This window comes from Oncorhynchus keta, chromosome 35, assembly GCF_023373465.1.
Source record: "Oncorhynchus keta strain PuntledgeMale-10-30-2019 chromosome 35, Oket_V2, whole genome shotgun sequence".
NCBI lineage: Eukaryota > Metazoa > Chordata > Actinopteri > Salmoniformes > Salmonidae > Oncorhynchus > Oncorhynchus keta.
The window spans coordinates 49,725,356-49,741,110 of NC_068455.1; the positions used below are offsets into that span (position 1 = coordinate 49,725,356).

Genomic DNA, 15,755 nt, shown 5'->3' on the forward strand with positions numbered 1-15,755 from the left:
GTCACCTTTGCAGAAAAGCATCCCCAAAGAATTACGGTTGGGATGGTGTTCTTGGAGTTCTACTCATCCTTCTTCTTCCTCCAAACACGGCGAGTGGAGTTTAGACCAAAAAGCTCAATTTTTGTCTCATCAGACCACATGATCTTCTCCCATTCCTCCTCTGTATCATCCAGATGGTCATTGGCAAACTTCAGACGGGCCTGGACATGCGCCGGCTTGAGCAGGGGGACCTTGCGTGCACTGCAGGATTTTAATCCATGACGGTGTAGTGTGTTACTAATGGTTTTCTTTGAGACTGTGGTCCCAGCTCTCTTCAGGTCATTGACCAGGTCCTGCTGTGTAGTTCTGGGCTGATCCCTCACCTTCCTCATGATCATTGATGCCCCACGAGGTGAGATCTTGCAGGGAGCCCCAGACCGAGGGTGATTGACCATCATCTTGAACTTCTTCCATTTTCTAATAATTGCGCCAACAGTTGTTGCCTTCTCACCAAGCTGCTTGCCTATTGTCCTGTAGCCCATCCCATTCTTGTGCAGGTCTACAATTTTATCCCTGATGTCCTTATTACAGCTCTCTGGTCTTGGCCAGAGAGTCTGTTTGATTAAGTGTGTGGGCAAGTGTCTTTTATACAGGTAACAAGTTCAAACAGGTGCAGTTAATACAGGTAATGAGTAGAGAACAGGAGGGCTTTTTAAAGAAAAACTAACAGGTCTGTGAGAGCCGGAATTCTTACTGGTTGGTAGGTGAACAAAATTTGGGGATTTACAGAGCATCTGCCATTCAAAAATGAAAACATAGTTCCTATTTTTTTGATATCACTGCGCCCTTGTATGACTATCTATGAAATAGGCAGAATAGATAGCAAAATGACATGACAGGGATTTAATACTTTCCAATTCAATTTTCAAGAAAATAAAAACAAAGTTGTGGCTAGGCCCTGCTAAAATTATTTGCAACCACTAACATTGGGGTCAGTTGAGTGCAGCAGCAAATGAGCTGACGGGAAGCTACTGATTCGTGGTAGAACAGGCTGCGCTAGCGGCTTTATTGTGATAAAATAAAGTTGCTAAAGAAGCTTTCGAGCTAGCTTATGGAGGAAGCATTTGGTGTTCAGCATTGAATGTGTACAGGTAAGCTTCCTATTCATATGAAGTGACTAGCTAAGAATTACTTTAGCAAGCTAATGGACACATTTAAGCTAGTTGTCATGCACATGGTCAACCTCCAGAAATACTGGCAGAATAGAAGATCTATCTGGGCACCCGAGTGGCACAGCGGTCTAAGGCACTCCACCTCAGTGCTTGAGGCATCACTACAGACACCCTGGTTTATAGGCTGTATCACAACCGGCTGTGATTGGGAGTCCCATAGGACGGCGCAAAATTGGCCCAGTTCTTAACTGACTTGCCTACTTAAATAAAGGTTACATAAAAAATAAAATAATCTGATATAAGACAATGAATCTGAACAGTGCAATAACTTATTGCTGTATTCCCTATATAGGCTACTTGCAATAAGCTCCCTGTCTAGCTTGCTTTCAAAGGCCTCCTTCACCAAGCAATGTTTCTGATCTATAATCACAACAACTTAAGCTCTGCCCGGTGATATACAACTAATATGGTATCTAACGTTTTCTAATGATGTACAGCAGTAGCCTATCTGATGCTAAACCAACTAATGGTTTTGTCATCAAGCTCAGTGTAATTTCTTAGTTTAAGAGCCTGTGTACAAGGAATAAACAAAGGCAGGAAAGTTTGGGAACAAGTTTGTAGGTGCCCTTTGGAGGAGCTCATTGATATTTCCTCATGCAATTAAAATGCAGTTAATAATGTATAATGTATAATAAAACTAATGTATAATATAATAACAAGTTAATACAATGTTGTTAGAAGGGTAATTACAGTGTAAAGTCTTGCTACACAGGTGTAACCAAAAGTAATTCAAGGCACTCCTCAGATTTTAAACTGTAGTGATTAAAACAGTATCCAGGTTCTGGTTTATAAAATTAACAAATATGCAAAAAGAGGTAATTTGATGTTAGTGTGCTTTGTGTAATCTTGATGCAACTCATACAGACGGAGATTAAACGTTTCAGGTCAGATACATTTGGAGGAATCATCTGTTGATTGTCAGATAATCTGCAAATCATTGAAGTATAATGTTGTATCACTGGAGAAAAACACGAAAATAAATCTCAATATTTCAGGTCACATCTTATGTGAACAATCATGTGTAACAATCTTTTCTCTCATATTCAAATAAATGTTATCAACAGGCCCTTAGTGTGTGTGTGAGTTTTGAGCATTTTATTGTATAATGAGATGACTGAGCAATTATATTTTCCTCCATTGGTTTGCCAATTTGTTTGGCACCATCCGAGCATGCATTTGAACTGCAGCCATTGCAAACCTTGTTTAACAAACACAACTCAACCTTTGTCACAGGTCGTAACTGCCGCTTAATATCTCTATGAGACAAACTCATTGAAAGGAGAACCAACAGGCATATTCAAAAATGAATATTAATCTCAATAAGTCACAAGTCAGTCTTAATAGGGGAGTAAGGGAATAGTCGTACATTAACTTACAAACATTCCCTTACCAATGTCCTTAGTGGTTGTATAAATTGTATTTGGAGAGTTTAATATAGCCTAAATAATTGTATGAGGAGTATAAGGGTCTCATACTGGTCATTACAGTATAGACATTCCTGTATACAATAAAATGTGCTTTACCATGGGCTTAAAACTGTACACTGATGGGTTAAGTGTGTCACTGCTTCAACAGCGACCGTTTGAGTCCTGATGTCGTAGTTGCACCACAACCTATGGTCACACGGGACCTTAAACACTGTTAAGAGGAGACCGTAGAGTAGAGGTTAAAATGGCAAGTCAGGCGTGCCTGTCAGTATGGGCAACAACCATAACATGGATACAGCATATAGCATCGTCTCAAACTACAGGTCTGCAGGCCACAAATAAGCACTGATGTGGGCCGAGGGCCGGGAGTTTCAGACCTCTGAAATGGAACATATAGCATACTCCCCCCTAAGAACAGGATAATCAGTGGGTGGATGGAGAACAATGCACTCTAGTGCTGCTATTACCTCACCTCACCTGGGCGCAGAGAACACATAATTAGATTAAATAGGCTGGAAGCATCTAATTAGTGCAGAAGGTCAGTGAACTGTTGTGTTTTCTTGCTAGTCAGAGCAACTCGTCACCAGAATGTAATTTTGTGTTTCTATGGGGTGGAACTAGCTGGCTGTGTGCGTGCGTGCATACTTCACATGCTAGGGCTGACAGCTGTAGGTTTGCACCAGGCGTGGATTTCAAAGGGCGTGGATTTCAAAGGGTGGAACTAGCATAGACCCAGGCTATTCATGCCTGGGAGAAAGAGGTCTCAAATCCTGGACACAATTGTTTATTGTGCTGCACTACAAGGGCTTCCATCTGTGTTGGTGTTGAAGCATTAAAGCAATGCTCAGGCTGTAATTCTGATTCCGCAGCCTTTTGTCCAGTCTTGAAAGGAGTTCATTTGTTGAACAGGTGGATTGGGCAGACATTTTCTGTGACTCTTTTCATTCCCTTTGTAAGAATGTACCAAAAAGAGGATGGATTGAGACAAAACAGTAAATGAGAGTAGACAATGATTCTTCTCTGGTGTGGAACGTTGTCTACATAAAGACCAGTAATAACAGATTAAAATAATTAAAATTAAATCCGCCCCCCCCAACTACATTAAAATTGCATTTCATTCACAATTCCTTTAAGTTTGTACCCTCGGCTGAAATCCTTCATGGATGACTCCTGATGCTTTTAAGTTTGTCTGCCTGTCGACTTCATTTTAATGCTTTACTTCCTCATTTTAAATATGAACACTTTTACTCAGTCAGTGACCTATGTAATTATATTTTCCCAACCAGTAGGGGTCCCTATTATCATATAATACTTACAAAATATGACAGCGTCTGAGTGGCTCTTACTGTGATATTTTCTTCAAGCCATGTTTACATGACTGTGTAATTATGACAACATCCATACAGGGCTAGGATAGGACCTAGTAATCAATGCTAATAGTCTACATCAGGGGTGTCAAAATAAATTTTCTCCCGGGTACGCATATGGTCTTCAATGAGGTCCGGAGGGCCACACTGAAAATGTGTTACATTTCCACGCCATCAAAAATTTTTAAAAACATAGTCCTCTATCCATTTTTTAAAATGTAATTGTTGACACTCACTGACTCTCCATCTTTCCTTTAGTTGATTATTAGCGAGCTGGACACAGTCGAGAAACTGTATGAATGTAGGTCCATTATCATTTCGACACAGATTTGGTTTTGGTCATTTTAAAGTATATTGAGTTTGTCCCCCCCCCCCATTTTTTTTTGTTTTGTTTTACGCAAACCAGCCTGCCATATGTTTGACACCCCTGGTCTACATAGAACATTATGCCCATGTCACATATGGCGCTAGTCCTTACTGAAGAACATTCTGTCTTTACAGTACAATGCTGAGGGTCACATACATTGTGTACAATATACAACAATACAATACTCAATTGTGCGCATACATGGCCATGCTAGTCCCTACTGAAGAACATAGTCTGTACAATGATGAGGGTCAAGTACATTAGTATACTACAATATAACATTGTGAGCATACACAGCATCTATTATGTACAGTCCAACTAGACAGAATGATTTCTGCTCACCACTGTATCTGATGATTCTGTCTGTGGAGTCTCCCTCTCCGAAGCGTGTGATGGGGGTAAGGCGGACCAGGTAGGCCTCGGGCTTGATGAGTTCCGTCAGGTTGTGGGTGATCAGCTCGCCCTTGGCAATTGCTCCCTCCATGGGGATCTCCTGCTCCCACCACCTCGACTGGCCCGTCTAGACAAAACATAGGAATCATTAAAATCATTAGAATCCCCTTTTGTAATGCTCCCACATTATAATCAATTCCCATTGATCCCCTTTCTGAACTCAAGGTCAAAGAAAACATCCTTAAAATCCATACTAATCGACAGTGGTGGAGAAAGTACTCAATTCTCATACTTGAGTAGAAGTAACGATACCTTAATAGAAAATGACTCAAGTAAAAGTAAGTCACGCAGTAAAATACTACTCGAGTAAAAGTTTTAAAGTATTTCCACACCTGGATAGTGCAACATACAGTGTCTTCGGAAAGTATTCAGATTCTTTTGCTCCATTCATCCAGACTAGTCTCCCAGTCCCTGCTGCTGAAAAACATCCCCACAGCATGATGCTGCCACCACCATGCTTCACCGTAGAAATAGGGCCAGGTTTTTTCCTGATGTGACGCTTAGCATTCAGGCCAAAAAGTTTAGTTTCATCAGACCAGAAAATCTTGTTTCTCATGGTCTGAGAGTCTTTTGGTGCCTTTCGGAAAACTCCAAGCGGGCTGTCATGTGCATTTTTACTGAGGATTGGCTTCCGTCTGGCCATAAAGGCCTGATTGCTGGAGTGCTGCAGAGATGGTTGTCCTTCTGGAATGTTCTCCCATCTCCACATAGGAACTTTGGAGCTTGTTCAGAGTGGTCACCTCCCTGACATAGGCCCTTCTCCCCCGATTGCTCAGTTTGGCCGGGTGGGCCAGCTCTCGGAAGAGTCTTGATGGTTCCAAACTTCTTCCAAACATTTTTTGGTAGCCTTCCCCAGATCTGTGCCTCAACACAATCCTGCCTCAGCGCTCTACGGACGATTCCTTCGATCTCATAGTTTGGTTTTTGCTCTGACATGCACTGTCAACTGTGGGACCTTATATAGACAGGTGCTAGGCTTTCCAAATCATGTCCAAACAATTGAATTCACCCCAGGTGGACTACAATCAAGTTGTATAAACATCTTAAGGATGATCAATGGAAACAGAATGCACCTGAGCTCAATTTTGAGTCTCATAGCAAAGGGTCTGAAAATGTATGTAAATAAGGTATCGTTTTTTTTCTTTTTAATACACTTACAAAAAAACAAAAAAAAACCTGGTTGTCGCTTTGTCATTATGGGGTATTGTGTGTAGATTGATGAGGGAAAAAAATATTGAATACATTTTAGAACAATTTAACAAAATGTGGAAAAAGTCAAGGGGTCTGAATACATTCCGAATGCACTGTAAGCAATGTGCTTAATATTAGGGAAGTTGAGAAATAAATATAGTAGGCCGAGCCCATAGAAAGCTGATGGGATTCTCGTCTTTTTATTAGCGGCCATCACTTTTTCTCCCGCAATTTCATAGCCTATAGAAATGTTGAGCGACATGAGCTCATGGCCTCCCATGAAGTGTTTGATTAGATTTTCAAATACATTTGCATTGATGTCAGAGTGATTACAAGGACAATAGAGTGCCGAGTACCAGGCAGTTAGCAGGTTTTTGTAGGCTACTAATGACAAGCAGCAGCATCAGAGCTTGGAGAACCCTAATTACCGCGACTAAACGGTCATGTGGAATTTGACTGCCTTCATGACTTGTGACCGCCGGTGTGGCGACGGCCCTAGCCACCACTACGCTTCAAAATATGGAGAGTGGTACTCAGTAATGTGTTGTATTGGATTTGCCCCAAACATAACACAAACATATTCAGGACAAAAAGTTAAATCGGTTTGCCACATGTTTCGCAATACTACTTTAGTGCCTTGTTGCAAACAGGATGCATGTTTTGGATTATTTGTACACAGAAAAAATAAAAGTGTTAATTTAATACCCATAGAGTTGAATTCAACACTGTTTCAGATAACATTTGGTCTCAGTCTACATAGTGTTGAAGTTACTCTACAGGTAGTGTCACATTTTCAGAGTACTTTTGACTCAAAATGGTGTTAAAATTCACACAAACATTTTTTAATTTCACTGAATTGAGTTTAATTTACACAGCAATGACTGCATCATTTTACACTCATTACATTACATTTAAGTCATTTAGCAGACGCTCTTATCCAGAGCGACTTACAAATTGGTGCATTCACCTTATGACATCCAGTGGAACAGCCACTTTACAATAGTGCATCTAAATCTTTTAAGGGGGGTGAGAAGGATTACTTTATCCTATCCTAGGTATTCCTTAAAGAGGTGGGGTTTCAGGTGTCTCCGGAAGGTGGTGATTGACTCCGCTGTCCTGGCGTCGTGAGGGAGTGTGTTCCACCATTGGGGAGCCAGAGCAGTGAACAGTTTTGACTGGGCTGAGCGGGAACTGTACTTCCTCAGTGGTAGGGAGGCGAGCAGGCCAGAGGTGGATGAACGACAGTGCCCTTGTTTGGGTGTAGGGCCTGATCAGAGCCTGGAGGTACTGAGGTGCCGTTCCCAAGCACAGCTCCGTAGGCAAGCACCATGGTCTTGTAGCGGATGCTAGCTTCAACTGGAAGCCAGTGGAGAGAGCGGAGGAGCGGGAGTGACGTGAGTAATTGGGAAGGTTGAACACCAGACGGGCTGCGGCGTTCTGGATGAGTTGTAGGGGTTTAATGGCACAGGCAGGGAGCCCAGCCAACAGCGAGTTGCAGTAATCCAGACGGGAGATGACAAGTGCCTGGATTAGGACCTGCGCCGCTTCCTGTGTGAGGCAGGGTCGTACTCTGCCTCCATTTACACTCCATTTTAATTCCGACACTAGAGCTCATTGACTCCTCATAATGTTGAAAATACTCATCCTGGGTTGAAATAAGTCAACACTAATTTTTACACCCCCTTTTTTACTGAGGGGTTATCTTCCTCTCTGGCAAGGAAGGAAGGTTAGGAAGGACACTTGTATCTTTGTACACCATCCAAAGTGTAATTAATATCTTCACCATGCTTAAAGGGATATTCAATGTCAGATTTTGTTTTACCCATCTACCAATAGGTGCCCTTCTTTGCGAGGCATTGCAAAACCTCGCTGGTCTTTTTGGTTGAATCTATGTTTGAAATTCACTGCTCGACCGAGGGACCTTAAAAATAATTGTATATGTGGGGTACTGCTGAACTTATTTAGGCTTGCCATAACAAAGGGGTTGTGTACTTATTGACATTTCAGCTTTTCATTTTGTATTAACTTGTAGAAATGGAGAAAAAAAAAACATTATTCCACATTGACATTATGGGGTAGTGTGTGTGTAGGCCAGTGTCAAAAAAATCTAAATGGTATCAATTTTAAATTTAGGATACGACAACAAAATGTGGACAAAGTCAAGGGGTGTGAGTGAATACTTTCTGAATGCACTGCAGCCTTTAGTGAGGCCCAATGTTTGGAAGTATTAAGCGATTCATTGTACAGTTGCCTTGCCAGGTTTACTGTATTGTAAACATTTGAGGACAACACATGCTGACCACACTGACCAAGATGCGCAAGCAAGTGTTGCAAAATAAATTTACACAAACTCAGCAAAAAAAGAAAGTAACTTTTTCAGGACCCTGTCTTTCAAAGATAATTAGTAAAAATCCAAATACCTTCACAGATCTTCAATGTAAAGGGTTTAAACTCTGTTTCCCATGCTTGTTCAATGAACCACAAAAAATGAATGAACATGCACCTGTGGAACGGTCGTTAAGACACTAACAGCTTACAGACGGTAGGCAATTAAGGTCACAGTTATAAAAACTTAGGACAAGAGAGGCCTTTCTACAGACTGTGAAAAACACCCAAAGAAAGATGCCCAGGGTCCCTACTCATCTGCGTGAAAGTGCTTTAGGCATGCTGCAAGGAGGCATGAGAACTGCAGATGAGGCCAGGGCAATAAATTGCAATGTCCGTACTGTGAGATGACTAAGACAGCGCTACAGGAAGACAGGATGGGCAGCTGATCGTCCTCACAGTGGCAGACCACGTGTAACAACACCTGCACAGGATCGGTACATCTGAACATCACACCTGTGGGATAGGTACAGGATGACAACAACTGCCCGAGTTACACCAGGAATGCACAATCCCTCCATCAGTGCTTAGACTGTCCGCAATAGGCTGAGAGACGCTGGGCTGAGGGCTTGTAGGACTGTTGTAAGGCAGGTTCTCACCAGATATCACCTTCAACAACGTCGCCTATGGGCACACCGACCAGATAGTCGCTGGACCAGACAGGACTGGCAAAAAGTGCTCTTCACTGACGAGTCTCGGTTTTGTCTCACCAGGGGTGATGGTCGGATTTGCGTTTATCGTCGAAGGAATGAGCGTTACACAGAGGCCTGTAATCTGGAGCGGGATCGATTTGGAGGTGGAGGGTCCGTCGTTGTCTGGGGCGGTGTGTCACAGCATCATCGGACTGAGCTTGTTGTCATTGCAGGCAATCTCAACGCTGTGCGTTACAGGGAAGACATCCTCCTCCCTCATGTGGTATCCTTCCTGCAGGCTCATCCTGACATGACCCTCCAGTATGACAATGCCACCAGCCATACTTCTCGTTCTGTGCGTGATTTCCTGCAAGACAGGAATGTCAGTGTTCTGCCATGGCCAGCAAAGAGCCCAGATCTCAATCCCATTGAGCACGTCTGGGACCTGTTGGATCGGTGGGTGAGGGCTAGGGCCATTCCCCCCAGAAATGTCTGGGAACTTGCAGGTGCCTTGGTGGAAGACTGGGGTAACATCTCACAGCAAAAACTGGCAAATCTGGTGCTGTCCATGAGGAGGAGATGCACTGCAGTACTTAATGCAGCTGGTGGCCACACCAGATACTGACTGTTACTTTTGATTTTGACCCCCCTATGTTCAGAGACACATTATTCCATTTCTGTTAAATGTCTGTGGAACTTGTTCAATTTATGTCTCAGTTGTTGAATCTTGTTATGTTCATACAAATATTTACACATGTTAAGTTTGCTGAACATAAACACAGTTGACAGTGAGAGGATGTTTCTTTTTTTGTTGAGTTTACATGTTACTGCTCGGGAGCGTCTGTGTGGCCAGGCGCTAAGACCGATCATTGCCAAATTTGAGCACTACCAACAAAAGGAGCTGATCAAGAGCAGAGGAAAGGAGCTTAAAAGGGACCAAATTCTGTCTCAATTTCCAAGGGAGATAAACAAACATTATAAGAAACTGTATCCGGTATAAGGGCAACAGAGAGAGAAGGGTGCCTTTCTCATTGTGGACAAACTCTTTACAGCAGTAGGTGACTGTTACTGCTTGCTGCTACGTTTCTCTCAGATTTGGTCCTGCCGTACATACCTACACGTACGCTATGGTCACAAGACTCAGGCCTCCTAATTGTCCCTAGAATTTCTAAGCAAACAGCTGGAGGCAGGGCTTTCTCCTATAGAACTAAATTTTTATGGAATGGTCTGCCTACCCATGTAAGAGACGCAAACTCGGTCTCAAACTTTAAGTCTTTACTGAAGACTGATCTCTTCAGTGGGTCATATGATTGAGTGTAGTCTGGCCCAGGAGTGGGAAGGTGAACGGAAAGGCTCTGGAGCAACGAACCGCCCTTGCTGTCTCTGCCTGGCCGGTTCCCCTCTTTCCACTCTAACCCTATTACAGGAGCTGAGTCACTGGCTTACAGGGGCTCTATCATACCGTCCCTGGGAGGGGTGCATCACTTGAGTGGGTTGAGTCACTGATGTGATCTTCCTGTCTGGGTTGTGCCGTGGCGAAGATCTTTGTGGGCTATACTCAGCCTTGTCTCAGGATGGTAAGTTGGTGGTTGAAGATATCCCTTTAGTGGTGTGGGGGCTGTGCTTTGGCAAAGTGGGTGGGGTTATATCCTTCCTGTTTGGCCCTGTCCAGGGGTGTCCTCGGATGGGGCCACAGTGTCTCCTGATCCCTCCTGTCTCAGCCTCCAGTATTTATGCTGCAGTAGTTTATGTGTCGGGGATGGTAGGGTCAGTTTGTTATATCTGGAGTACTTCTCCTGTCCTATTCGGTGTCCTGTGTGAATTTAAGTGTGCTCTCTAATTCTCTCTTTCTCTCTTTCTTTCTCTGAGGACCTGAGCCCTAGGACCATGCCTCAGGACTACCTTACATGATGACTCCTTGCTGTCCCCAGTCCACCTGGCCGTGCTGCTGCTCCAGTTTCAACTGTTCTACCTATGATTATTATTATTTGACCATGCTAGTCATTTATGAACATTTTAACATCTTGGCCATGTTCTGTTATAATCTCCACCCGGCACAGCCAGAAGAGGACTGGCCACCCCACATAGCCTGGTTCCTCTCTAGGTTTCTTCCTAGATTGTGGCCTTTTAGGGAGTTTTTCCTAGCCACTGTGCTTCTACACGCGAGGCAAGTCAGTTAAGAACAAATTCTTATTTTCAATGACGGCCTAGGAACAGTGGGTTAACTGCCTGTTCAGGGGCAGAACGACAGATTTGTACCTTGTCAGCTCGGGGGTTTGAACTTGCAACCTTCCGGTTACTAGTCCAACGCTCTAACCACTAGGCTACCCTGCCGCCCCTGCATTGCTTGCTGTTTGGGGTTTTAGGCTGGGTTTCTGTACAGCACTTTGAGATATCAGCTGATGTACGAAGGGCTATATAAATACATTTGATTTGATTTGACAGCTATTCCCGAGACAGCTCCATAACACCATGGCTGTACTAAATTCTACAGGTTCAGATATAAAAATATCTCAACACTATGAAGTGGATATGAACACACACGTACTCAATTACATGCTCGCTTACACATATATATTGTATATACACACAAACACACACCTGATTTCACTCTCTTCTTTCACGCTCTTTTCTCTTCTCTCCCTCTTCTCTCACGCTCTCTCTATTGTCAAGAAATGTTTTATAATTGAGTATATGTTTGTCTATCTTTTTTATGTATTTGTCTACAAGTTTATATATGTTTACAACAAGCAAGGGGAAGATATCAAAATAGGGGCATTGGGGAATAATAACATATTGTACGAAATACATTTGTACTGTAGTGAAACGGTCTCTAGAGTAATGCAAGGTCTCTTTCATGATCATGTGAAACGTCAATTGCTATGGAAATGCTGGGATGTGTTTTTCAATGATCATGATGCAACTGTGACAGTGATATGATATGGATTATAATTATCATCATGAATATTAAGGCTATACGCACTACATGTTACACAAATAGACACTCAACAATGCAAATTGGCGGAGTTATTATTGATTGGACATCACACATTATAGTCTTACTTTTAAACAGACATCGTACACACGCTCACTAAATCCCATCCAATATCATACAATATCATACTCAGATTTCCTACACACATAATATCGTGTCTCAATTAACTAACATCTGTGGCATTGGCTTACAGGCAAGGTTCTCTTTTCTGTATACATCAATGATGTTGCTCTCTGATCCACCTCTATGCAGACGACACCATTCTGTACACTTCTGGCCCCTCCTTGGACACTGTGTTAACTAACCTCCAGACGAGCTTCAATGTCATACAATTCTCCTTCCGTGGCCTCCAACTGCTCTTAAATGCAAGTAAAACTAAATGCATGCTCGTCAACCGATCGCTGCCCACACCTGCCCGCCCGTCTAGCATCACTACTCTGGACGGTTCTGACTTAGAATATGTGGACAACTACAAATACCTAGGTGTCTGGTTAGACTGTAAACTCTCCAGACTCACATTAAACATCACCAAAATGAAATCTAGAATCGTCTTCCTATTTTGCAACAAAGCCTCCTACACTCATGCTGCCAAACATACCCTCCTTGACTTCGGCGATGTAATTTACAAAATAGCCTCCAACTCTCATAGCCTCCAACAGCAAATTGACCTGTATGCCCTCGTTGGCTGGCCCTCGCTTCATATTTGTTGCCAAACCCACTGGCTCCAGGTCATCTACAAGTCTCTGCTAGGTAAAGCCCCGCCTTATCTCAGCTCACTGGTCACCATAGCAGCACCCAAACGTAGCACCAGCAGGTATATCTCACTAGTCACCCCCAAAGCCAATTCTTCCTTTGGCCGCCTCTCCTTCCAGTTCTCTGCTGCCAATGACTGGAACGAATTGCAAAAATCACTAAAGCTGGAGACTCTTACCTCCCTCACCAGCTTTAAACAACAGCTGTCAGAGCAGCTCACAGATCCCTGCACCTGTACATAGCTCATCTGTAAATAGCCCATTAAATCTACCTCATCCCCATACTGTATTTATTTATTTATCTTGCTCCTTTGCACCCCAGTATCTCTACTTGCACATTTATCTTCTGCACATTCTACCATTCCAGTGTTTAATTGCTTAATTGTAATTACTTCACCACTACAGCCTATTTATTGCCTTACCTCCCTAATTCTTACCTCATTTGCACACACTGGTGTGATGACTTTTCTATTATATTATTATTGATTGTATGTTTGTTTATTCCATGTGTAACTTTGTGTTGTTGTATGTGTTGAACTGCTTTGCTTTTTCTTGGCCAGGTCGCAGATGTAATTGAGAACTTGTTCTCAACTGGCCTACCTGGTTAAATAAGGGTAAAATAAAATATGTAAATATATTCTTTTTTTAAGTATCCCAAACAATAAGGGTATTTGCTGAACCCATATTATTATGAAAAAATTCAGTTATAAATGATTTTGTCTTAGTTAAAAATAAGTTGTCCTCCCCCTTTAAACTTCGATTAAATTTGCAATATCCCCATCCACCAGGAAAATATTTAAGAGTTATGTGAATGCCAATTAGATGATGATCCGATCAACATTCTGATATAAATGAGCTCTCCACAATGAATTTCAATAGGTAGTAGACAGACTCCTGATGATTTGTTTTTGAAATCATATGAGCAAAAAAATATTTAGCTTTATCTGGGACGCTAAAGGAAAAAAATATCATCATGTGCGCAATGGCATGGCACACGCGTGCCGGTGTAGTCAGCATGTTATGCAGGTGAGTGAGGACCCAAAAGCGATTTAACAGAAACAGAGTCTTTTAATGTCCAAACAGGGAAAACATAAATCCTCAATCTTTACAGGAGATGTCCAAACAGGGAAAACATAAATCTTCTATCTTTACAGGAGAGTCCCCCTTCTAGTAGTAGAGGAGAATTGCAGGGCTAGCGGCAACAGACTGCAGGTCCCTTCGGGTAGGCGCGGGTCGTAGAGGATAGAGACACCTGCTCACACGCAGTATCTGATGAAGAGGCAGAATACGACAGGACGGAACAAGGGCAAAGCAAACAAGAATCCGACAAGGACAGAAGCAGAAACAGAGAGAGAAATAGAGACTTAATCAGAGGGCAAAAGAGGGGACAGGTGTGAGAGAGTAAACGAGGTCGTTAGGAGAATGAGGAACAGCTGGGAGCAGGAACGGAACGATAGAGAGAGAGATAGAGAGAGAGAAAGTAACCTAATACGACCAGCAGGGGGAAACGAAGAGAAGAGAAAGCACAGGGACAAGACATGACAATACATGACAATACATGACAATACATGACAGTACCCCCCCACTCACCGAGCGCCTCCTGGCGCACTCGAGGAGGAAACCTGGCGGCAACGGAGGAAATCATCGATCAGCGAACGGTCCAGCACGTCCCGAGATGGAACCCAACTCCTTTCCTCAGGACCGTACGCCTCCCAATCGACTAGGTACTGATGACCACGGCCCCGAGGACGCATGTCCATAATCTTCCGGACCCTGTAGATAGGTGCGCCCTCGACAAGGACGGGGGGGGACGAACGGGGGCGCGAAGAAAAGGCTTGACACAGGAGACATGGAAGACCGGGTGGACGCGACGAAGATGTCGCGGAAGAAGAAGTCGCACTGCGACAGGATTAACGACCTGAGAAATACGGAACGGACCAATGAACCGCGGGGTCAATTTGCTGTCATAAGGGGAAGGTTACGAGTGGAGAGCCATACTCTCTGACCGCGACAATACCTAGGACCCTTAGTCCTACGCTTATTAGCGGCTCTCACAGTCTGCGCCCTATAACGGCAAAGTGCAGACCTGACCCTCTTCCAGGTGCGCTCACAACGTTGGACAAAAGCCTGAGTGGAGGGGACTGGACTCGGCGAGCTGGGACGAGGACAGAGGAGGCTGGTACCCGAGGCTACTCTGAAAAGGAGATAGCCCGGTCGCAGACGAAGGAAGCGAGTTGTGAGCGTATTCTGCCCAGGGGAGCTGTTCTGCCCAAGACGCAGGGTTTCGAAAGGAAAGACTGCGTAAGATGCGACCAATAGTCTGATTGGCCCGTTCTGCTTGACCGTTAGACTGGGGGTGAAAACCGGAAGAGAGACTGACGGAAGCCCCAATCAAACGGCAAAACTCCTCCAAAATTGAGACGTGAATTGCGGACCCCTGTCCGAAACGGCGTCTGACGGAAGGCCATGAATTCTGAAAACATTCTCAACGATGACTTGTGCCGTCTCTTTAGCAGAAGGAAGCTTAGCGAGGGGAATAAAATGAGCCGCCTTAGAGAACCTATCGACAACCGTTAGAATAACATTCTTCCCCGCTGAAGAAGGCAGACCGGTAATAAAGTCTAAGGCGATGTGAGACCACGGTCGAGAGGGAATGGAAGCGGTCTGAGACGGCCGGCAGGAGGAGAGTTACCGGACTTAGTCTGCGCGCAGTCCGAACAAGCAGCCACAAAACGATGCGTGTCACGCTCCTGAGTGGGCCACCAAAAACACTGGCGAATAGAAGCAAGCGTACCCCGAATGCCGGGGTGGCCGGCTAACTTGGCAGAGTGAGCCCACTGAAGAACGGCCAGACGAGTAGAAACGGGAACGAAAAGAAGGTTCCTAGGACAAGCGCGCGGCGACGGAGTGTGAGTGAGTGCTTGCTTTACCTGCCTCTCAATTCCCCAGACAGTCAACCCGACAACACGCCCCTC

The 15,755-nt window shown here is 43.9% G+C and overlaps 1 protein-coding gene across 1 annotated transcript in view; it reads right to left on the bottom strand.

Annotated features, from left to right (window-relative positions):
* LOC118368593 (MAM domain-containing glycosylphosphatidylinositol anchor protein 2-like) overlaps positions 1–15,755 on the bottom strand; it is a 227,606-nt gene that overhangs the window by 16,772 nt on the left and 195,079 nt on the right. The window contains exon 11 of the mRNA XM_035752822.2: positions 4,715–4,892. Coding sequence (XP_035608715.1) covers positions 4,715–4,892 — 178 coding nt within the window. The remainder of the gene's footprint in view (positions 1–4,714; positions 4,893–15,755) is intronic.